Source organism: Podarcis cretensis, assembly GCF_951804945.1.
Source record: "Podarcis cretensis genome assembly, chromosome: 11".
In the NCBI taxonomy this organism is placed as follows: Eukaryota; Metazoa; Chordata; class Lepidosauria; order Squamata; family Lacertidae; genus Podarcis; species Podarcis cretensis.
Genome location: NC_137180.1, coordinates 47,686,621 through 47,708,875, shown reverse-complemented (window position 1 = coordinate 47,708,875; position 22,255 = coordinate 47,686,621). Strand labels below are relative to the sequence as shown.

Below are 22,255 nucleotides of genomic sequence, written 5' to 3'. Positions count from 1 at the left end.
GTTGCGCCTTACTGGTTTCTTTGCATTTAAATAATACCATTTGGGATTTCTTTAAATGTTGACTGAGATTGGAGCCTGCAGGTCTTCAAATGCTTTCCACTTGAGTTGCTTGAGTTGCTTTTGAAACTCTTTGAGAACTCCTCAATAGTTTCTAAAGCACTTTTCCATGTGTTGCAAGAAAATGCCCATAAAATTCAAGAGCGAAGTGACACTGAGTGGGCAATCTTTTGGTTCCTGAGGAGTCTAATAGGTAAAGTTAAAGGGACCCCTGACCATTAGGTCCAGTCGTGGCCGACTCTGGGGTTGCGACGCTCATCTCGCTTTATTGGCCGAGGGAGCTGGCGTACAGCTTCCGGGTCATGTGGCCAGCATGACTAAGCCGCTTCTGGCGAACCAGAGCAGCGCATGGAAACACCGTTTACCTTCCCACCAGAGTGGTACCTATTTATTTACTTGCACTTTGGTGTGCTTTCGAACTGCTAGGTTGGCAGGAGCAGGGACCGAGCAACGGGAGCTCACCCCATCGCGGGGATTCAAACCGCCGACCTTCTGATCAGCAAGTCCTAGGCTCTGTGGTTTAACCCACAGCACCACCCGTGTCCCTAGGCTCACATAAGTAAGTAAGTTTTATTTGTATCCCTCCCTCCCTGGCTGAAACTGGGCTCAGGGCGGCTGACATCAAATCTATAACTGTGGTAGAAAATCAAGCAATAATTAAATTGCCTCGTAAAAAACAAGTCAGGGTCAAATTAAAATCTAATTAGATGGCTTTCCGCAGGATTAGGGTTGGGAACAGTAAATGCTCATCTAATTGGCCTCTCTCACCAGCTACTTGTCTTGCCCAAGTCATAGCCTCTTCAGGATGCTTTTCGTTTTGAAAGGAACAAAAATGCCTGCCCTTCCAGCTGTTGGAATGCTGCTCTCATTAGCCCCAGCCAGCCTGGGGACCAATGGTGTGGGATGATGGGAGTTGCAATAATAATAATAATAATAATAATAATAATAATAATTTATACCCCGTCCATCTGGTTGGGTTTCCCCAGCCCCAGCCACTCTGGGCAGCTTCCAAAAAAACATTAAAATACTGCAATACATCAAACACTAAAAGCTTCCCTAAACAGGGCTGCCTTCAGATGTCTTCTAAAAGTCTGGTAGTTGTTCTCTTTGACATCTGGTGGGAGGGCGTTCCACAGGGCTGGTGCCAGTACCAAGAAGGCCCTCTGCCTGGTTCCCTGTAACTTGGCTTCTCGCAGTGAGGGAACCGCCAGAAGGCCCTCGGTGCTGGACCTCAGTGTCCGGGTAGAATGATGGGGGTGGAGACGCTCCTTCAGATATACTGGGCCGAGGCCGTTTAGGGCTTTAAAGGTAAGCACCAACACTTTGAATTGTGCTCGGAAACCAACTTGGAGCCAATGTAGGTCTTTCAAGACCGGTGTTATATGGTCTCGACAGCCGCTCCCAGTCACCAGTCTGGCTGCCTCGTTCTGGATTAGTTGTAGTTTGCGGGTCACCTTCAAAGGTAGCCCCACGTAGAGCGCATTGCAGTAGTCCAAGCGGGAGATAACCAGAGCAGGCACCACTCTGGCGAGACAGTCCGCAGGCAGGTAGGGTTTTAGCCTGCGTACCAGATGGAGCTGGTAAACAGCTGCCCTGGACACGGATTTGACCTGTGCCTCCATGTACAGCTGTGAGTCCAGAATGACTCCCAGGCTGCGCACCTGGTCCTTCAAGGGCACAGTTAACCCAAACCTTGCTATACACTCCACAGATTCACTTATCTGTACAGTCGACTCCCTTGCTTTTTTGTGTGCTTTGTGGGTCACCATCGGCCATTTTTGAACAGAAACCAAGGGGAAAGAGAGAGAGTGGGGACCAAGATCAGACAAATCATAAGGAAAAGTTGGACCCATCAGTGAGCACAAGAGGTCTGACAAACCTGTTATTTCCTTTGGCTGTAGTGAGTTCAGGAAGAAACCATGGAGAGGGAAGGGGGAGAGATCAACCAAATCCTGCATTAGAATATGAACACTCACCTAATGAACCATTCATTGGAAATGCATTGTGCTTATAAAGCAGGAGCTGTGAATATCTTTAGTTTCCTGATTCATTATCCCAGCTACAGCTGAAGTGGTCGTGGCTCAGGGGTAGTAGAGCATCTGGACCAATGTTCAACCCTTGGCAACTCCAGATAGGGAGAGGCCCCTGCCTGAGATCCTGAGCGGCTGCTGCCTGCCAGTGTGATTAACACTGAACTAGATGGACCACTGGGTCTGACTCCCAGGTAAGTCAGTTGCGTAGTATTAGGTTACAATGCCACCTAGTGGGCAAAAGGAAAACTCCAGGTCAGCTTTAAAACGAAATTAAAAATGAAGGGTGAAGGGAGAAAGCCACAGCAAATAAAAGGTCAAAAGACAAGACAAATGCTAAACATCAACAACTCTACTTGGTTGTTCAATGAAATTAGAATTACAAGGGGAGCAGGGACACAGACAGGACCTGCCACCCGCCATCACTTTCCTCCGCGCATTGGCAGACAAACACCTGAATAGGGCTAATGTCTCAATTCAGTGGCAAACCTGAGTTGCAAAAACAAAAGGGATATTTACTTAAATTTGCAGTAAGGCGATTGGCTTGGTACCCAGCAGCACCAAACGGTGCAAAGGGGTTCGAAGATGCTGAAACATCAGGCGTTTTACTTTAAGAGAGCAAGTTCAAAGTCCATTTTATTAACAATGCATCCCTTTGATAAGATAATGCTTCAGGAGGCTTTTAATGTTCATAGATGTGAACTGTACACACTGTACAAAACAAAACAAAACAAAAATCCAAAAAAGGAAAGAGAAACAAAAAAGAGATCAAGAATCCAGATGGGCAGGTCCAATTGGGGACAAAGCCTCTTCAAAATTATACACAGCTCAATGAAATATTCATACAGAAAATATATAAATACTTTTTCTTTCTTTCTATGTTACAGGTATACAATATAAATCAGATTTCAATGTCCATTCAGTGACCTACAAACAATATAACTTCCAAATATGTAGCAGCTTGTCAACTAAAAAAAAAATAAGAGGAAATATGACCACATGGGGTGGAGACAATGAGCTTTGAAGTTTTTCATACACACTTCTCACACTCCTCAGAATGATTAATTTACATAATCTCTAACATCACACATAGTTTGGGTTATTGGCAGCCACTATTGAAGCACATCTCCCCGCCCCCCGCCCCCAAATTACACCTACAAAATACTGCCCCTCCCCCTCAAAACTTCTTGCGTTTTGTGCTAATCTAACCTATGCAGTGGCAGAATGGCAAGTTCTCTCGCTCTTCTTCTCTTTTTTTGGCATAAATTACATTTTTTCAAATTAAATAGTGTCTATTTTATACAAGCAGGTCAAGCAAAAAAAGTGCAATTTCTGCATGCTGTGGCGTCGCTATCCAACTATTTTACAAAAGAAAAAATCCAAATGAAAACCACATTCTTGACTGAATTAAAAAATGATAATTACATAGCAAATCTGGATGTTTGCGCTGAGAAGTCTAAAAAAAACAAAACAAAAAACAAAGACAGGGCTATTGCCATTTCTAGAAAAGGGAAATTTCTAGTAGGGATTCTACCATGTTCCCATCACCACTAGCCAGCATTTAATAGTGAGGTACATTTAACTGGAAAACACATGCCCATCTGCACTGTCACATTTTTCTGCACAGGAGGGCAAGCAGAAGGGTACGGTAACAAGGATTGTTACAGAAGGCAATCTCAAAATATGAGTTTTTTTCTCCTATTAAAAGCAAAAAAGAAAAAGGGGAAAAAAAGGATCAATATGTTTAAGGCAATATTCAGCCAGAGTTAAGCCCTAAATTTAGAAGTGCCTCTCTTTGGGTCAGACCCCATGCCCTTTGAAACTTACATTCACTTCACAACTGGGGCATCAGCTTTGCAAAATCTTTATATAGAGTGTGCTGCCAGAAACGCAAGCAGCCGAGCTGCCACCAAAACGCTTCCAGAATCTTATTTCTTCCTTATACTGTTGTCCGAAGAGTTACTGAAGGACATTCTCTGTCGCCTGGCAAGTATTCTAGAATGTGTCGGAGAAAGCAAACTTCTGAACGCGTCGACCCATTTTCTAGAATACTGAAAATATTCTAGAGGAATGAAAACCGATGGTGCCTAATTAGCAGCAGCCTATAATGAACAAGGTCTTTTTAGGACTGTATGGGCCTTGTGACACACATCTGACAATATGACTTGGATCTTTTGTGGACTGAGTTCAAAGATCTGAGCTTGCCTGCCTCCAGCTTCCCTCTGCCCCTTCAAAAAATATGTTCCTGGGAGTTGGAGGGGCCTTTGGGACTAGAAGGGGGAGCCACTGGCAAATGGAGAGGGAACTGGCAGAAATCACCCTGCTTATGTGAGCAGAGGACCAACTCGGAATCCAAGCCTATATTGCAAGGGGCTAACACTTCTTTGTCTGATGATCAGACCTCTTAAAGACATAGAGAATTAATAACAGCTAAAGGTTTTCTATGCCTATCATACAATCAGGCTGCTGCCATATGTATTAATGGAGGTGCTGAACTTGAGGTACTCAGATCTAACAGTCTGCGTCACAGCCAATATCTAATCCTTAACTTATCTGTCGTGGGGAAAACAGAACTCCTACAGAGTTATATTTGGAATGAACTGAACAAAAGCAGAAAAAGGATGTCAATTCAAAGTGTTCTCTCAAATGCAGCTTTTTGGAATACTACATGCTCCCCTTTCCTTCTAAAAGACCTGGAGAACTTTGGGATCCTTGTTTAAAATCCCTTCTGTCCAACTTTTACTGCAGTAAGTAGGGCAGGACAGTGTGTGTGCATGAGAGTGAGATAGATGCATCTAAACAAGTCCCCCATGCACTGTAAGGGTCCATTCTGAAGCACTTAGAATCTCCTTTGTGACATACCTCGCAATGTCAGAAGGGGGATCTTTAGCACAAGGGTTTCTACAGGGATCAGATGCACTGATCTCTCAGAAGTCACTGAGCCAAGCCCACAGTTCCCATCCCTCTGCAAAAGCAACAGTGGGACATAGTATGGGGGCATGGTCCGCACCACCCACATAATTCAAACTGTGATGCTGGGAGTTTCCCCAAGTGCCATCGTATTTTCCTTTTCTGGGGACGTTTCCTATGGTTTGGCTTGGTGCCCAATTCCTGTTCAGGAGCACCTAAGGCTACCCTGTAGAATTCGTGATCATCCAAGCCAAGTGCAACCGACCAGGTATATACAGCCGCCCTCTGATTTTTCTGTACCTCTGAGACTCATGAGGTTGTCAAACAGCCGGCAGTTCACAATTCAGGGCTTTCGCATTTGGCTTGATGGACTAAAGGTCATCCAAGTACACAACCGAATGAGATGCTATTGTGACTGGCCAAGGAGTACTCAATTCAAAACACAGCTTTTCAATGAAAACCCATTGTGTTACACTCCAGAATATATTCTGCCACATCAAATTAATTGACAAATTAAAGTAAATGCAAGGTATCATATATGAAACACTCAGTACTGACATTATTACATCCTCAACACTTACGGAAATATGTTTTCTTTCCTTAAATTTATTTGAAAAATTCACTTGATGTTACTTTGCAGTTTTCTTGGTGATGGTCAGGATGGAAGTCAGAGTTCTTTGAACTTAAAGGTAGTGGTGAATTTTCTGGGTGTAGATGCTGCAATCCAAGTTTACTGTTTAATTTTCCCTATTCATTTTTCATGTCCCTTCTTTAAGACCTGGGTTGGAAAGCCTAACCACCTGAACAATTTATTTTGTTAAATATAGATTTATTTTTTATTTTTTTTAAAAAAGCCTCAGCTACCTTTTGTCTTAGAAGCAGAAATGTAAACTAGAGTTCATGAATTAACTCCAGCTGGAGTCAGCAATCTATAGGTCTTAATTACTCTATCCTAACTGAGGTAGTGTTCACTACTACTGTATTAGATCAGGGGTTTTTTTGTCCTGTTTTAACTGTGAGTACTACATCACTCCTTTGGGGTTTACACCACTATTTGGTCTACTGTAGCTAGCATTTTGGTTTTGCAAAGGAGTTGTATTTAAGCCCAAACGATATATCTGTAAATACTGGCGGATAAGATTAATGGATTCCATGCGGTTAATAGGTAGACATTAATTCAGCTGAAGCCCCCCACCCAAAACTCCAAAGAGCTTTGATGGAAATGGAAAAAAAAACCTGAGGGAACTAATTTTGCTGGGAACCCTCCATTTACATAGGCCTAAAAGGGTTCTACCAATTAAATTATAGTGAAGGCCACATGACCCGATGAAAGCAGTTTTAACAAGTAATACTATAGGAAGGGGGAAATGGCCAACTCCTAGAAGGAACCTCCACTGCCACACCAAACATTCCTCTACAACTCAAGGAAAATAAGACGTCTGGTTAAAGGGTGGGGAGGTAACAACTGCCTCTACAGGCCCTCTGCTCCTTCCTGTCACCTTCCAGTTAACAAGTTCCAAAGGCAACAAATGGGGGGAAAGTAACTTCAAAAACCTGGTAACGTATTCTTATTCCCACCACCAACCTACACCCCACTGCCATCATCGTATGTGAAAGAAGGTCTCAAAACCTCTACAAGCCCCGCAACCCCATCCAGTGTCGCATTCCTTGAAACCAAAGTCATCATCAAGTCAGAAGAGGTGAAAATGAGCATGCCACCAAGACAACTCCTGTTCCTTAAAATTACTTGTTCCCCAATGGCAAGTTAGAATGGCAGTGTAGACAATGCAAGGAAAACACGGAAGCTGGAGTTGAACACTGAGCTCATCGAGCCAGGAGAAAGAGGCTTTGGCAAAAATAAGCCTCAGAGGAGCCACCGTGGTGAATGTGGGAGGAGAAGAAAAAAGAAGCGGATTCAGGTGCTGTGTATCCAAAACTTCCAGAGGTCAAGAACTGCTCGTTCTTCCATCTGCCCTGTACAGGAAGGGCAAGGAGCCTAAGTGAAAGAAGGTCTCACGAGGAACTGCAAAAAGGAGCTTGTCAAAAAGATTTTGGCTGTAAGCACTTGCCAGTCTCCTACTAAGGAAAGCAGAGCTCTTAGAGGTGGTTTGGCCTTTTAACGTTTGCAGTCTTCCCTGTGTTGTGGAGCAAAACCATTTTTTCTGGAATGGCAGTGGAGGTAACCTAACCAAGATTGGATTGCGTAATGAAAAATTCAAATATTCTTAACGTTCTATAACGTGGAACAAAATCCTACCACAAAAAGAATTAGTGCACTGATTAAGCTGCAGTAAGGAATATGCAAAACTGAGCTAATTACACCTTGATAAGCAAATCTTTGAATTTGTTTAATGGGGGGGGGGGGATGGATGGACATAATCAGATTGCCAGTACAGTCCCGCTGTACTATTTTCATACACAAGAAATTACAGAGTAACCTCAATCCACTACAGTCTTTTGTAATGAAAGTGGTTGGGCATTTGTATGTACAGGTTTGCATATATCAAGTTATTTGATTCGGGGGGGGGGGGCTTTCGGTCTGGGGACAAGATGCACGCGTTTCAAGTCTGCACTTCTAGAAATTTAGGAATCGCACTAAGGGTGTGGGGAGAACTGACCTATATATTATCACCATCATATCATCTGTGCAAAGGATCTGTGAAAGAACAATGGATTAAAGCAAAGGAGTGTTCATTTCTGCATTGCACCTTTAAGGCTTTTCACTACCATTACCACCGGTATTATCTTGCAATTAACCTTTCACATGTATAATAATCAAAGCTAAGTGGTAAGGAGAAAAATTAAAGACATGGAATGTGGTATTTTTTTTTTTCTTGCCTCTTTCCTGATCAAAAGCAGCAATGGGTAGATATTTCCTAGTTTTTCTTGATAAAGTATGCAGCCTTATTTGATGGAAGTCATGCTTGTTAAAAGGTTTACATTTAGACAATTTACATACTAGATGAGCATTAATGTAGAAAACCCGACCGAACAACATGCATTATTATATGTACAGGGAAAGTCTGATCCCAGGGATCTGAGAAGTGATTTGTTCTTTTTTTTAAAAAAATCAAAATGTAGTGAAGTTCCTTAACTGGTTCAGTTAACACATTATCACATGTAACTGCAACAAACCTAGACCGACTGCTAACACAAATAAGGATTTTTGCTGTTGTAACAATAAAATAACTTAAGACTACCCCAGGTTACTAAGGATTCTCTTCCTCTCTCAGAGATCAGAAATTCTCCAAGTAGTGTTTCACAAAGATTAGGAAAAATATCACAGAAAGCCATCATTAATCCCCTGACGTCCACAGTCCGAGCAGCTCCATTGGTGACAATGGAGATAGAGCCTTAGATGCTCCGAGATCCAGGGTTTAAAAGGCATCACTCTCTGTCCTGAACGGAAGTAAAAAAAACCAACCATGTACAACACGTCCCTGCACGCTGTCCTCTATTATTACGATGCTGTGTTTCAAAATAAGTGAAATGAAAACCTGTGCAAGTGTTCAGTGCTTCGTTCTCCTTGCATATCTTGGTAATTGCTACTTTCATTGTTTTAACAATTCCCATAGGGCTCAGATGGATGGATGGGAAAGCAAGTTTCACGGAGGAGAGGTTCTGTTACTTGTACCCAGAATGCTTCTCTTCTCTTCGCCCAGTCAATTAGACGTTATTATCCGAGGCTACCGACGACTTCATATTTAACCACACCACAAAAAGCAAGGGGTCAGGATTCAGCCGATGGGTTAGCTGTTTGCTGATTTGTTGCTAGTACGGCTTCTGCTTCTTCGTGCATCTGGAAGTAACGAGATAGAATGTTAGTAAATTAGCATAAAAGACAAAAGTCGTTTTAGAAGCCTATCAAGAATTAGCTAGATTTCACTTCAACTCACTTGTAAAAACTGGACATCTTGAAAGAGCTCTTGTATGAACCTTCGGGATGGTAATCGAAATGTGCAGTGAGCGAGCAAGTAGGACACTTCAGAGTAAAGGCATATGTCATCGAATGCTTGGGGAAACTTCTCTTTAATTCTAATCAGAAAGAAAAAGAAACTAATTCATGCACCATGTTTTGACTGTTCCATCAAGACCTAATACTATAAACCTTTAGGGAAGGAAGCTGAGGCAGCTATCTGATATTCCACGCAAATCGATGAAGTCAAATCTCAGGACCTAACAATCTGAATTCAAGTGAAAGAGGAACAAAAATACAGACTGAAAAGGCAAATATGGAACTGAAAAGGCTTAAACGAGTCTAATCCGAACCTCAAAGGGCATATGCTCACAATCACTGCAGCATGTGATGGATGCAGGGAAATAGTTTTGCCAAGATAGTCATATCCCCATTACCAGATGTTGGATTCAACTGCTGCAAATGCTAACCTGACATTGTTGTGTCAAAAGCAGATCTGATATGAACTGAACACGCCCACAACAATCTTACCACAGACAATGCATGAACTTGATATCTCACACTTGGGTGGCTATACAGCTACTGAAGGCATGACGGGTAAGTAATTTTATTAACTCTAGAACCAAGTTCAGCAACCAGCTTTGCTAAGAGATTGGCTGATGGGTAATGGTTTCCATGCCATCTCTCAAAGGAAGGCTTTGCCACAATTGTCAAGGCCTACAAACCCATCTACGACTCTAGGCTGGCAAATGGGATAGTCTCCACCCAACAGGATGAATGATTTCTAACGTATTCTCATTGTGTCCTCTTTGGTAAGAGCTGATGATGCCAGGAGCTCACCCACATCCTTTCTCCCCACTCTTCCCAACTCCAAAGGATTAGTTGAGGAGCCTGAGGAGGCTACATCTGTCAGTTTGCATTTCTTAGTGCAGAAAGTATTGATCTGATGTGTAGAGATCTTTCCTGTTCTAATTAATTCAAGAGGGTTCTGGAAGCTTCTCTGTGTGAAAGAAACAAGCAGAAGGTTCCTGATGTTTGGGTTATTCCTTCAGAGAGGCTGAGTACAGCTGGCTTAAACTGGCCCTGTTATCTCTTTCACTCAAGGTCATGATGACTATAATAGTAAGGCCAGAAGGAGTCTGGGTTTCACTTTCTCTATCTCTCTTCCTTCTGGTGTGGTGTTCTGTACATAGTATGCTTAGTGTTAAGGTTTAGACTTATTATAAGTTATTGTAAGTTTAAGTTAAGTCTGCTGGAACTGGATTTCTTATGGATAGTGCCAATCCTGAAGGTATTGGATTTGTGACCATTTATGCTCATTTGCCTTCAGTAGCAGTAAAGCTACAATTGCCTCTGGTCTGTTTTTTGGGAATCCTGCAACATGTTTAAATTTTTACTCTGCTAACTATCTTCTTCTTCTTTGGCGATCACTCGTAGCCGAGTAAGATTGTCTTCCATAAACACGGTTTTAACAATGAATCCGTAAGTGACTGTGGAGGCCAATTCTGGATCCACATGTCCTTCCACAGTGGGGACATTGGTTTCCGGGCGGGAGTTGATCATGGTGTGAATTTGCCAAGTGTGCCCCTTCCTCTTAGCATGTTTCTCCCTTGCATCCTGAGTTTGAGTGTCTTCAAAGCCCATGACACCTTTGGTAAAGGCTGTTGGAATTGGCTCAGGATCAATACTGAGTAGAATTCCATGACAACATCTATCCCCCTTTCCTCTACCTCCCTCATCCACAGCTGACAGACTATTTGCAGAAAGCTAAAACTGTAGCAAGAAGAGAGTGCTACTTACGTCAAGAGACCTGTTTCATGTCCTTTAGTTCCTACTGAACTGCTCAAGTTGATCACTAATCGCAAGACTTCCTTTCTCAGTAGTATGCGGCATACAGGGGTATCATCTGGGATTGACTTTACACCTTGAGGGGGAAGGACATTTTTCAGAATCAAAATCACAGGCAGTTGCATGCGTATTCACTGAGAAGCGCCACACATGCATTATAATGCCCCCATTAGGCCAAGGACTCGTTCAGATGTTATTCCCTTGCCTCATATGGAGTCAATGTCTAGGGGCAAGAAGAAACAAACACAGATCCTCCTGGTCTGGACCTTCATTTCTACATGCAATAAAGGAGATAGGGGAAAACAGAGGACAACATGAAGGAATTGTGTCAGCCCAAAACACCATGCACAGAGGTGTAGGGTGTGAGCACATGTTGGGGAAGGTGGAAAAACGCTGGCTGAATGGCCCTTAAGAGAACACGCATCACCTTCAACTACTTGGCAGTTGTAATGTTAGGAAAAACCTAATAAAGGTTGCAGTCCTAAGTTGAGTTAGAGGAAGAGCATGTTCATGCAATACCCACATGCAAAATGTTCAGAATCAGGCTGCAAGTGCCTTAAAGAAAATATTTGACTTCTTCCCAGAGGTAGGAAAACAGTCACATGTTGTTATGCTTATGACAAAACCACTTACCTATCACAATATCCGTACTCTTGGTGCTACTGGTTGAGCCATGAGATACAGCATCGCTGCATCCCGAAATCCCAGAAAACTTTGAGGAATGGGGGACCACATCCAAGTGATTATGCATGGGCTTTCCACACCAGTCAGAATAAGGAATGTCTGAGAACTCTGAAAAAACATATGGAGTGGTTTACAAAGAAGAAAAATACATAGCTTCATTTCAGCTGAGATAATTTAATGTAATATAAATTATAATTGTCGAACCATAGCCATGTTAACTCCTGCAGAATATGACACCCTACATTAAATTTCAGTGTAGGTTTCTGGGTCTCAGGACTATGAAACATTCTGGAAAGTTATTTCATGATGAATGAGAAGCCCAAAACAGGTCTCCAAGCCTCCATATCCTTGTGTGTGAATAGGAGCAATGGCTAGACTTCTGACCGAAAGAGGCCCAGCTGTACTAACCAGTGTGACTATATGAAGAATTCACTTTGTTTTGCTGGTAGCCCAAAATGTGCGTGCAGACACAATAAAGGCAATTCTCTTCCGTGTGCTCTTGGAGCCCCGTGTCTTCCATACTTTCAAGGAACTGAGAAGCATCCGAGCGGCTAGTGTTCATTATCTCTGTAAGACTGATCTGCTGGCGAAGCATCTGGAAGGGACTCTTCACCACCTCGGAAGAACCACTCGGCACACCTGGAGAGGCTTCCAATTAAATGACAGAAAAAGAAATATAAATGATAAGTGTGGCAGAAGACCAGCTTTTGCCATTCAACCCTTTGTCTGACTTTTGGGGAAATATTTCGTTCTATAGAATTAGTCAGCGCTGCAAAAAAATAAATTGGCACTGGCAAAATTCCAAAAGGTACCCCACAGGCTCAAAAAAATGTGAAGACTCCACTGTAGAACAAAAGAGAGTGGAAAGGAAAAGGTACCTCCAGCATCTTGGGGAAAGACTTTAGCGCCTCGTTCGTCAAGTGAAGGCATGGTCTTCTTCTGGAAGTAAGGAGTTTCCTTTACCTGAAATATTTGAAGTGAAAAATTATACGGATGAGTTTTTAGAAAAGTAAACAAGACCTCTATTTTTGGTAAATAGCCATTCATTCACACATTTAATTTGAGTGCTAATTCACTACTCAGAGCAGCCTACATTAAAAAAAATTCCCCATTTTCATAAAACATAGAAACGTGTAAAACCCAATCATAAACACATTATCTGCCTCACAAAGGGAGGTCTCCTTATTAAGTGGGCAGGCTGATCTGGTGATCTGGGAGAGAACAGTCCCAAAATTACCTGGACCTAAGTCATTTATAGGGCTTTAAGGATGATGACTAATGGTTTGATTTGGAAATAAGTGGATAACCAGTAAATATGTGAATTTAGGCTTCAAATAAAAAAATCATGCTAGAGTTGATCAAGTAAGTTAAGCTAATCCCTTCTCTGAGTAAGTGTAGCTTCCAGAGGATATATTCATTAGAACAGAGGTGGCCAACTCCCAAGAGACTGCAATCTACTCACAGAGTTACAAACTGGCAGTGAGCTACCCCCTTTTTGGGGAGTTCAGGTCAAAGTTGTTGAGCTTTTTTAGGGAGGAGAAAAGCCCCATTTTTGGGATGCAGAGCTTTCTTTAGGGGAGCCAAAGTTGTTGAACTTCTTTGGGGGGAGCCAGTGATCTACCAGTGATCTACCACAGATGTCCATGTCTGTTGGACATGCCTGCCTTAGAACAATGATTCTAAGATGCAAAAATTCTCTCACGTGAACATGAAGTGATTTCATATGAGGGAATCTGTCATCTCAGATTCATTATTCTGATGTTGTTCTGCATGAAAATTTAGACACACACAGTGTACATACCTGAAATATTTCATTGATATCAACGGGGAGAGCAAGCCCAATGTAATCATCTGAACTTCCGTAAGTAGCATTAGACACCATGGAACGAACAGAAGAAGAACGCTGCAGTGTGTTTTGGTTAATAGGGCTTAATAAATCCTCTTTATCTAAAGATGATGCATAACTTAAAGCTCTCATGAACCTGTAACAGCATCAAGGGAACCAAAGTCAGTATAACCTGAAAATCACAACTCTGCTCTGTAATAACACAGACAGCATTTTTAAAGTACGGCTAGTTTGGGTGAGTATACAGTTTACCTTCTTATATATTATCTGTTTATTAATAATTGAAAGACATACTGTGAGAGCAACACATATACTGTTATGAATGGCTTTCCCAGCAGAAACTATTTCTAAGAGGTAAATTTGTGTTCAGTTCCAGACTGGCATCATCTGTATTTTCTACTCTCGTATTCCATTCTCATTCAGACTAACTTTGAAAACAGTTCAGTTAATCTTTCCATTGCTCTGAACCAATATAAAACCCCACCTGGTTATTAAAATTATTATTTTAGAGTGAATTGCTTTGAGCAGGAGGGTTGGTTTTTCAATGCAACTGAGATTGTATGATAGGATTCAGCAGCCCTTCCTGAATTGAGACTGTGAATCAGTTGGTAGAGCATGAGACTCTTAATGTCAGGGGGGTGGGTTTGAGTTTTTACGATAGGATCCAACAGCCCTGAGTTTGCTATTTTCCCTAAAGCCTAGTTGATCAGAGTGCTAGGAATGCCCTAGGAATTCACTGGTATAGGCCCTTGCCTGAAGTGGAAAGCCATGATTGATTGAAAAATGGAATTCTCATGCTGCTGGAGCTTTCTCTGAAGTTGAAACTGAACGGCCGTTTGCCTCTTAGGCGGTGGAAGCTACGGAAAACATATTAAAGGAAGCTTCGGCTGTGAATGCAGCTCTCCTCTGCGTAGATTTAAACTTGTTTGGGTCACACCCCAAATTCCTGGCTACTGTATTTTTTTGCTCCATAAGACGTACTTTTTCCCTCCTAAAAAGTAAGGGGAAATGTGTGTGCGTCTTATGGAGCGAATACAGGGGGGGTGGCAGGCAGGAAAAAACCCCAAGAGCCACACACAAGCTCCGTGCGGCTCTTGCGGGCTTTTCCCCAGAAGGGAGAAGGGACTGACGCGGCCAGTCAGTCCCTTCTCCCTCCTCGTAGAAAAGCCTACAGGAGCCGTGCACTCCTTAAAGGGTGCGCGGCTCCTGTGGGCTTTTGTGGGAGGTGGGGAAATTGCCATAGCAGCGCGTAGCCTCTCCTGGCCGGATCCATCCCACTCGCTGTCTTGACTTCTTTGCTCTTTGGGGCTGGGAGGGACCCGGGCTTCCCCCAGCAGCCCCAAAAAGCTCTGGGAGAAGCGGATATTTTTTTCCTTGCTTTTCCCCTCTAAAAACTAGCTAGGTGCGCCTGATGGTCCGGTGCGCCTTATGGAGCAAAAAATACAGTAATTCTTCTCTTGTTGAACAGCTGGAATCGTGAGAACGTTACTTAGCTATGCCATGAAGAAAACTTGAGGGAGGAAGAAGTGCTTACCTGTTTGGTGTCAGTCGAGAGTCTAGACTACCAGACTTCATAGTAATTGTGTCTGTGAAGAGCACATCCTTTGCTGGAGACGCCAGGGCTTCCGAATGGGACAAAGAGGGGTGCATCCTTTGCTGCTGCAAGCGTTTGAGTGTTGCATACCCAAAGGCATCTCGCGAACTGGTGTAGCTGAAGTTATAGTCAGCCAGGCTTTTTATTGTGGCGAGCGAAGGAGCTTTAAGTGACTGTGCTCTCCGAGGAAGGGTGTGCGAGGACCCTGGCGGTACCAGGGAGACAGAATTTGATTTTGAGAGGGGGAGGTGGTTAGGCTGTGGGGTTGAGCACTGGATTGTCTTAACAGTCTTGGTACTCACCACAGTACTTAAACTCCCACTGTCCGTGTCTACATTTGTAGTGTCCACACCCACAGTCTCCCGCGAAGGGCTCGAACTCATTGAACTTATGCCACTCGTGGTGGTATCCGTATTGAAACTCAAGCTGCGGCTTTTGAAGTGAGTCTGCGTAGAAACCTCTCCTATCAGTCTTTCCCGGCTGGCGTTTTCCCGGTGGTTTTCGTGGCCGAGGCTTTTGGGAAGCTTGAGGTCATTTTCGCCTATACTTGGAGTGCTATCTGCATCTTCGCTGTGTCTGCTCCCGACAAACGACGTCTCTAGTTTCAGAGTGTGGATTTTAGGCACCCGGAACATAGGGGTGAAGTCCTCACCTCGTGCAAAATCCATGCTGCTGGAAGGCTCAGTTACTGTTCGATTTCGCCTCAAACCCATCTTGCTCTCTGAAGAAGAGAGTTTGCCACCTTTTGGATCGCTGCTACTCCTATGTTTTTTATTAGGTAAGGTTAGAGAATTTAAAATGCGGTTCTTCACAAGCCTGCTTGAAGTGAAGAAAGGGAAGGGATTGCGATCCTTATCTTTCAAGGGTCCTGATCGGTCGTAGAAATTCTGCTCTGCATCTTCAGATATATCTAGGAAAAACGTGCTGGTAGAGGTGCTGCCAACCCTGTCATCTTCCAAAATAAACATACCTGAAATTTAAATAAAAGCTTGCATTGTTAAAATATTTTTGGTCTATGAATATTTGGTAACTAAAACTAGCTCTGAAAAGTCTATGAAAGCCAACTGCATGTACATTTCTGAATTGTAATGGCTGAAGGCTATTTTAGGTAGGGGGAAATGTGCTTAGTATCCCTTTATGTGCCACTAAACGTTATATGTAAGATCAACAGAACCTGGCCTTTTTTAAAAAAGAAATAAAACAATGGTACTCAACACTTAATCACTTCTTGAGCAATCAAAATTTTCATGTTAGTGCTCTTAGTTTCTCCTTTTAACATGAATTTAGGGGTCTTCAGGAGCCAAACTATGCTTTGGAAATGTAATTCATACTGTAGTTGAGGGGTCAGTGTTTGTTCACATCAACTCCCACCTGTCCTAGTCAACATCAGCAACAATGATGGGAGTTGCGGTCCAGCAACAGCCGCAGGCTAAAATCAATTCTAAAATGAATGTGCCTCTTTTATATCAAGACATTACTTGACATTATCTAGTTGGTGATAGTATTTACTCTCCACACCTGACTTTTCTGATTAGCTCCAATATATCCCAAGCCTGCTCTTTAAATATAATGTGATACTCAAACCATCCTAATAGATATTTTGACATTGCCCATTTCCATCTTAAATCAGAGTTTCTAACTTTCAAGGAAGAATTTTCTCATGTCCAGTCTTTATCTTCACTTTTATACTATCACCCTAGAGAAGAAATGGATCTAATTCTATGCAAAGGAAATCAGTGTTTTATTTTTTTCATTTACACCAGATAAAAGCATGATCTAAAATGATTGGAAGCTGAAACTAAAAAAAGATTTTATAGAATCTCCAAGGGGGCTTTACCCAGTGATGTCTCTCTGTTGACAGAAGGCACTTAGACCCAGCAGAGGCTTCTGCCAGCAGGACATAGAGGGTGAGGTTTTTGCCAATTCTCCTTCCCCCAGCAATTGCAATCTGCCCCAAAGGGTTGGGGGGACTGTACAGTATAGCAGGGAGGGGGGTAAGTGGAAATTCCTTCCTTTCACTGATGAAAGCTTTCAGCTGAATCAAAGTGCCTCTGATCAGCAAAGTGACATTCTGGACACCCTATATAGCCCAACCATTTCTGAATTTATCAAAGGATACCCAGCCACGTTCTATAAACCTCGTCTTTATCCATTAAGCACACAGTGGACGCTCAGGTTGCGAACGTGATCCGTGTGGGATGCATGTTCGCAACCCGCGTCTGCACACGCGTGGGTTGGGATTCGGTGCTTCTGCACATGTGCAAAGCGCGATTTAGCGCTTCTGCGCATGTGCGACTGCCGAAACCCGGAAGTAACCCGTTCTGGTACTTCCGGGTTTCAGCGGTCCGCAACCCGAAAAAAACGCAATCTGGAGTGGCTGTAACCCGAGGTATGTCTATACAGAATACCTTCAGATTAGGAAGTTAATGCCTTCTCAAAATGGATAGGCAAAAGGAGATTCCAACTGAACATCAGGAAGAACTTTCTAACAGCAAGAGCTATTCAAGAGTGGAACAGACTCTCTCATAAGGTTGAGGACGCTCCTTCCTTGGAGCTTTTTTAAGCAGAGGTTGGATGGCCATCTATCATGGATTCTTTAGTTGAGATTCCTTCACTGCAGGTGGTTGGACTAGATGACCCCTGAGGTGCCTTCCAGCTCTACGATTCTATTGATTTCACTGGCCAGACCCATGATCTGCTTTTTTCCCCAAAGGGAATTTACTAGCTGTGCTGGCACTGCTGTGCATACTTACTTGACGGTGCAGATTCACTTTCACTGTTGTGCCTTGAACTGGTAGATTCAGAGTTCAAACTGAGTGTGCTGGGAATAGAGGAGAGTTCGTTGCAGAGTTGCTCCATGTCATCCGGGACAACTGGCCAAGGCTGCCTACGACTGTGTCTCACTGCATCCCAGTTGTGATGCTTTAGAATGTCACAACCTTGTTTTGTTTTGGCTATCAGGCCAAGCACATAGACACACGTCCTATGTTTATAAAACAGAAATCCAGTTCAAACAAATATGTATTTTACATTCAGGCCACCAAAACAATTCTCCAGCTTCTTTTCCCTCCCCTCAGGAAATGTTACTTGTGCTGTCAATATACATGTGAAATGAAAAATACAATTCCTTTGTGTAAGTTGGCCTACAACTCTGAGGTGTAATCTTGTAATCTTGTACATGTCTACTCAGAAATAAGTCTCACTTAGTTCAAGGAGGCTTATTCCTAGATAAGGTTGCAGCCTTATTCTCTAAGGGGATAGGCATGTAACAGATATAAGTGTTATTTCATTCACTACATGCCTATATTACTTAAAATTATCACTCAATACAGTAGGAGACATCAGTTTTGTTCCCACCTTCTGTGTGTGCTCCACAAATCATGACTACAAAACACCCACACCCACAAATAAGGCTGCAAAACTAATGTCACACAGAAAATCTATTAACATAATAGTAAGTAGCAACTTGCTCTTTTAATAGTAAGTCACCTGATTTTTTTTTAAATAAAAAGGGTGTTGTGCCTTTCTTCATCTTAAAATTATATACCGTTTCTAAAGAATGAAGCAGCAGATGGCATAGAATCATTTTAAAAACTTCAGGGCAAAATAAAAATCCTATAAACCCTTTAAAAGTCAATTTCAAACCATGTTATACCTACCCTCTAATAGATAGGACTTCACAATGCTGGGCAAGTGCCAATATATCAGGGATGACATTTTCTTCTTGAAGCAAATTCAGACCCCAGTTTGAAGATCCAATATTACCCTGTAATGTAAATAATTTGTGATCAAATTTGCTATTGGCTGATATTGCTGATACTATGTCATATAACAAAGGAGTATTGGTTAGAACTTGATGAACAAACTTTAAATATTTTGTATACAGTATAAGCTATAAATTTCTTTATACCTACAGCCGAGTCTCTTTCACTCCAATTCAAGCCTTTTTTAAAAAATATTTAATAGAACCTTGTTACAGTCTACCTACTTTCCCAACTTCACAGAAATGACTTTAAATCTTTTATATTATTCTTCTCTCTCTCTCTCTCTCTCTCTCTCTCTCTCTCACACACACACACACACACACACACACACACACAAATATGATTGTTAATTTGGCTAGAAATATAGGGTTGGGTTGATATGCTCCCTTCCACATTGCAGAGTCTTTTGTCTTTAGATGCAATGCCCTCATGTACCTCACCTTCTACAATTTGAGAACTCTTTTGGATTAAAAGGAAAAAGACTAGTGGCTTCAAACACTGAAAATTGATTATCAAATTCTGAATGCCCTACTATTAGTAGTCAAGACAAATCTATATTATTCAGGGAAATAACGTGTATTAAGTGCTTAGTAATTATTTGCTGTATCTGTGGACATTTACAGTGGTACCTCGGGTTAAGAACTTACCTCGGGTTAAGAACTTTACAACATTGCCGCCCTCGTAGCAAAAAAGCTTCCGGGTTTCTCTGTTCCCGGCCACCTCCCCCTCTCAGCTTCCCCTGTCCGAACTGCTCCCTTTGTCATTGCCCTCGCGGCTTGATAATCGGCTTCCCTCCCCCTCCCAGCCGTTTTCTACCTCCGCTTGCCCCTTCGGCTGTGCTGCGCTTAATGCTGTTGTTGGTTCCCTGCCATTGGTGTGAGCCTTTCCTTTTCTTTTACTGCGGGGGCTGCTTGGGCTGAGGCAGCAGCCACGTGTCTAGTTGCTGAGGCAATGTGAGGCCGCCATTTTGGACCACGTGGTCTACTACTGGGAGCAGTTAGGGTCCTTTCTGTTGCTGGTGATTGGGGGGGGGCTTCTGGGGCCAATTTTCAAGCGTATTTCTGCTTCATCTAGAGAGCTTGGTGTCCTCTGATTTAATCTGCTTTTGTTTTGCCCTTTGGTGGGGAGTTGCTGCAGGAGCTGCTGCTGTAGCCGGCGTATAAGACGACCCCCAACTTTTGAGAAGATTTTCCTGGGTTAAAAAGTAGTCTTATACTCCAGAAAATACAGTAATTCGTTCTTGAGGCCCGTTCTTAACCTGAAACTGTTCTTAACCCGAGGTACCACTTTAGCTAATGGGGCCTCCCGCTGCCGCCACACAATTTCTGTTCTTAACCCAAGGTACTATTTCTGGTTTAGCGGAGTCTGTAACCTGAAGTTTCTGTAACCTGAGGTACCACTGTAATTTGCAACATCCAAAAATCAAAAACAGATATTTGGGGGAACCATTATTGTTATTTTGGTTGCAGAAATGCAGAAAACACCATGGTGGATTTTTATTTTTTTACTAACCAGAGCCCAGAGAGCTGCCTTCAGCTGCTTAATCCCTTCCCATTTATCCAGCATGGGGGAACGAACAGTGTAACTCAGGTCAGGAACAATACTCTAAAGAATAAAAAGATCAATCACAAAGTAGCTTCAATGTGAAGCTTAACATTTTTCAAATCTGCTGAATTGCTTTTCAAACTTACATAAATGCTAATAGCAAAATACAAATAGGTTTAGTAATTTTTTAAATATAAAAAAAATTGAAAACTAATGTTTCAAAAACCACCAACCATTTAAACAAGAGCACCAATGATAAAACTAAAGGCAGAAATACAGAACAACGCTAACAGCTATGGTCATTAAATAAGGCTCTTTTTTTTCATTTTAAGAAGAAATATTTAAAAACGCAAACATGTAATTCAAATTCTATAAAAATAAGCCAGTATTCTTTTCTTCTTTCAGTTCAAAATTGAGAAGACACAACTCAGAATTGGATCACATAAGCTAAGAACAGCAGTATCTTGCACATTTCAGAACCAACCAGCTAGTCCTTAGCTATAGTATCTCAGAATGAAGAAAGGAAGAAAAAAAAAGCAAATCCATGCACAAGTTGTGTGCTGTAAAGTGCATTCCCTTCCAGCTGGAAACATTTCATGGAAAGTAGGTGCCAAAAGTTTCTGATCTCTCAGCACAGCTGATATTGTGGCCCTGCCTCCCTTCTCTCTCTCTGCTGCAGCCTTATGGAATGGCTGCAGCTAGGTGACAGTTGGTAGAGGAAGATACCACCACCTACCAGTGTTTGACACCCTACCCCATAAGTCAATATTCATAGCATAAAAATGTAGAAAGACTAAAAGGCAATAGGATCCTCAGGCAGACCAAAGTAGTTTCACTGCAGAAGGGTCCCTTTCATGATTCTGTGGGTCAATTCCCGTGGGATTACCAAAAAAGTACTTGGGGCAGCATCTAAGTCCACTTGCCCAACAAACCTCCCCCCCCTTGCCCTCCACCAATCTGCTTTAGAAGGTTCATAGATCACAGAATTGTAGAGTTGGAAGGGACCATGAGGTTCATCTAGTCCAACCACCTACAATGCAGGAATCTTTTGCCCAATGTAGGACTTGAAGCCATGACCTTGGGGGAACCCCTAGCATAAATTTTGGGGGTATGCAGGGAGGGGGACTCCTGCAGCACAAGTGAAAACCCTTGTGCTAGCAGGACATTTTACTCAGTGCTACCTTGGCTACAACTCTTGCTTTCTGTTCTGCAAGCAAAGTCTACACATCTCACTCACTATTTCAATCCATGAAAAAGAGTCTTCTATGTGCTCCAGCTAAGTGAGAAAATTTAATCCCTAGCCAAAGCAAGCTTATTTTATAGAACATAGATGTATGCATGACCTGGGAATTCCTCTTCTGTAGTCTAAATAGAAAAAAAACCAAGCCAAATTTCACAATGAGGTTGTATATGCCACACAACCCTAAACCAGTAACAACCAAACAAATTGGGGGGGGGTGCAATTCCAAGAAGGCTGCAATGTATTTAATGTTACCTTGATTTTGAATCAGGTACATTGGTGCCTCGCAAGACGAAAAGAATCTGTTCCGCGAGTCTCTTCGTCTTGCGGTTTTTTCGTCTTGCGAAGCAAGCCCATTAGCGGCTTAGCGGATTAGCGCTATTAGCGGCTTAGGGGCTTAGCGGATCAGCTGATAAGCGGCTTAGGGGATCAGCTGATAAGCGGCTTAGGGGATCAGCTGTTAAGCGGCTTAGCGGATCAGCTGTTAAGCGGCTTAGCGGATCAGCTGATAAGCGGCTTAGCGGCTTAGAAAAAGGGGGGGGAGGGAAAAAACCCCGCAGGAACTCGCAAGACATTTTTGTCTTGCGAAGCAAGCCCATAGGAAATTCGTTTTGCGAAGCACCTCCAAAACGGAAAACCCTTTCGTCTAGCGGGTTTTCCGTCTTGCGAGGCATTCGTTTTGCGGGGCACCACTGTATATTAAATTTCCTCACCTGAGCTTCCAACAAATGGCAGCCTGTTTTGTGGTGTACCAGTTGTCCATAGAGGTGAACCGGCAGATAGACATGTGGCCGCTGTAATCTGCCAGAAAGAAAAATGGT

At 42.7% G+C, this 22,255-nt stretch overlaps 1 protein-coding gene across 2 annotated transcripts in view; it reads right to left on the bottom strand.

Moving 5' to 3' along the window:
• Positions 1–2,705: 2,705 nt before the first annotated feature.
• RICTOR (RPTOR independent companion of MTOR complex 2) overlaps positions 2,706–22,255 on the bottom strand; it is a 62,611-nt gene continuing 43,061 nt past the window's right edge. For both annotated transcript variants that reach the window (XM_079994670.1, XM_079994671.1), the window contains exons 28-39: positions 22,148–22,235; positions 20,162–20,254; positions 18,545–18,651; positions 17,639–17,868; positions 14,826–15,855; positions 13,247–13,427; positions 12,324–12,408; positions 11,854–12,093; positions 11,395–11,553; positions 10,714–10,837; positions 8,894–9,032; positions 2,706–8,796 (exon numbers count right to left, since the gene is read on the bottom strand). In XM_079994670.1, coding sequence (XP_079850796.1) covers positions 8,728–8,796; positions 8,894–9,032; positions 10,714–10,837; positions 11,395–11,553; positions 11,854–12,093; positions 12,324–12,408; positions 13,247–13,427; positions 14,826–15,855; positions 17,639–17,868; positions 18,545–18,651; positions 20,162–20,254; positions 22,148–22,235 — 2,545 coding nt within the window. In that variant the 3' untranslated portion in view covers positions 2,706–8,727. The remainder of the gene's footprint in view (positions 8,797–8,893; positions 9,033–10,713; positions 10,838–11,394; positions 11,554–11,853; positions 12,094–12,323; positions 12,409–13,246; positions 13,428–14,825; positions 15,856–17,638; positions 17,869–18,544; positions 18,652–20,161; positions 20,255–22,147; positions 22,236–22,255) is intronic.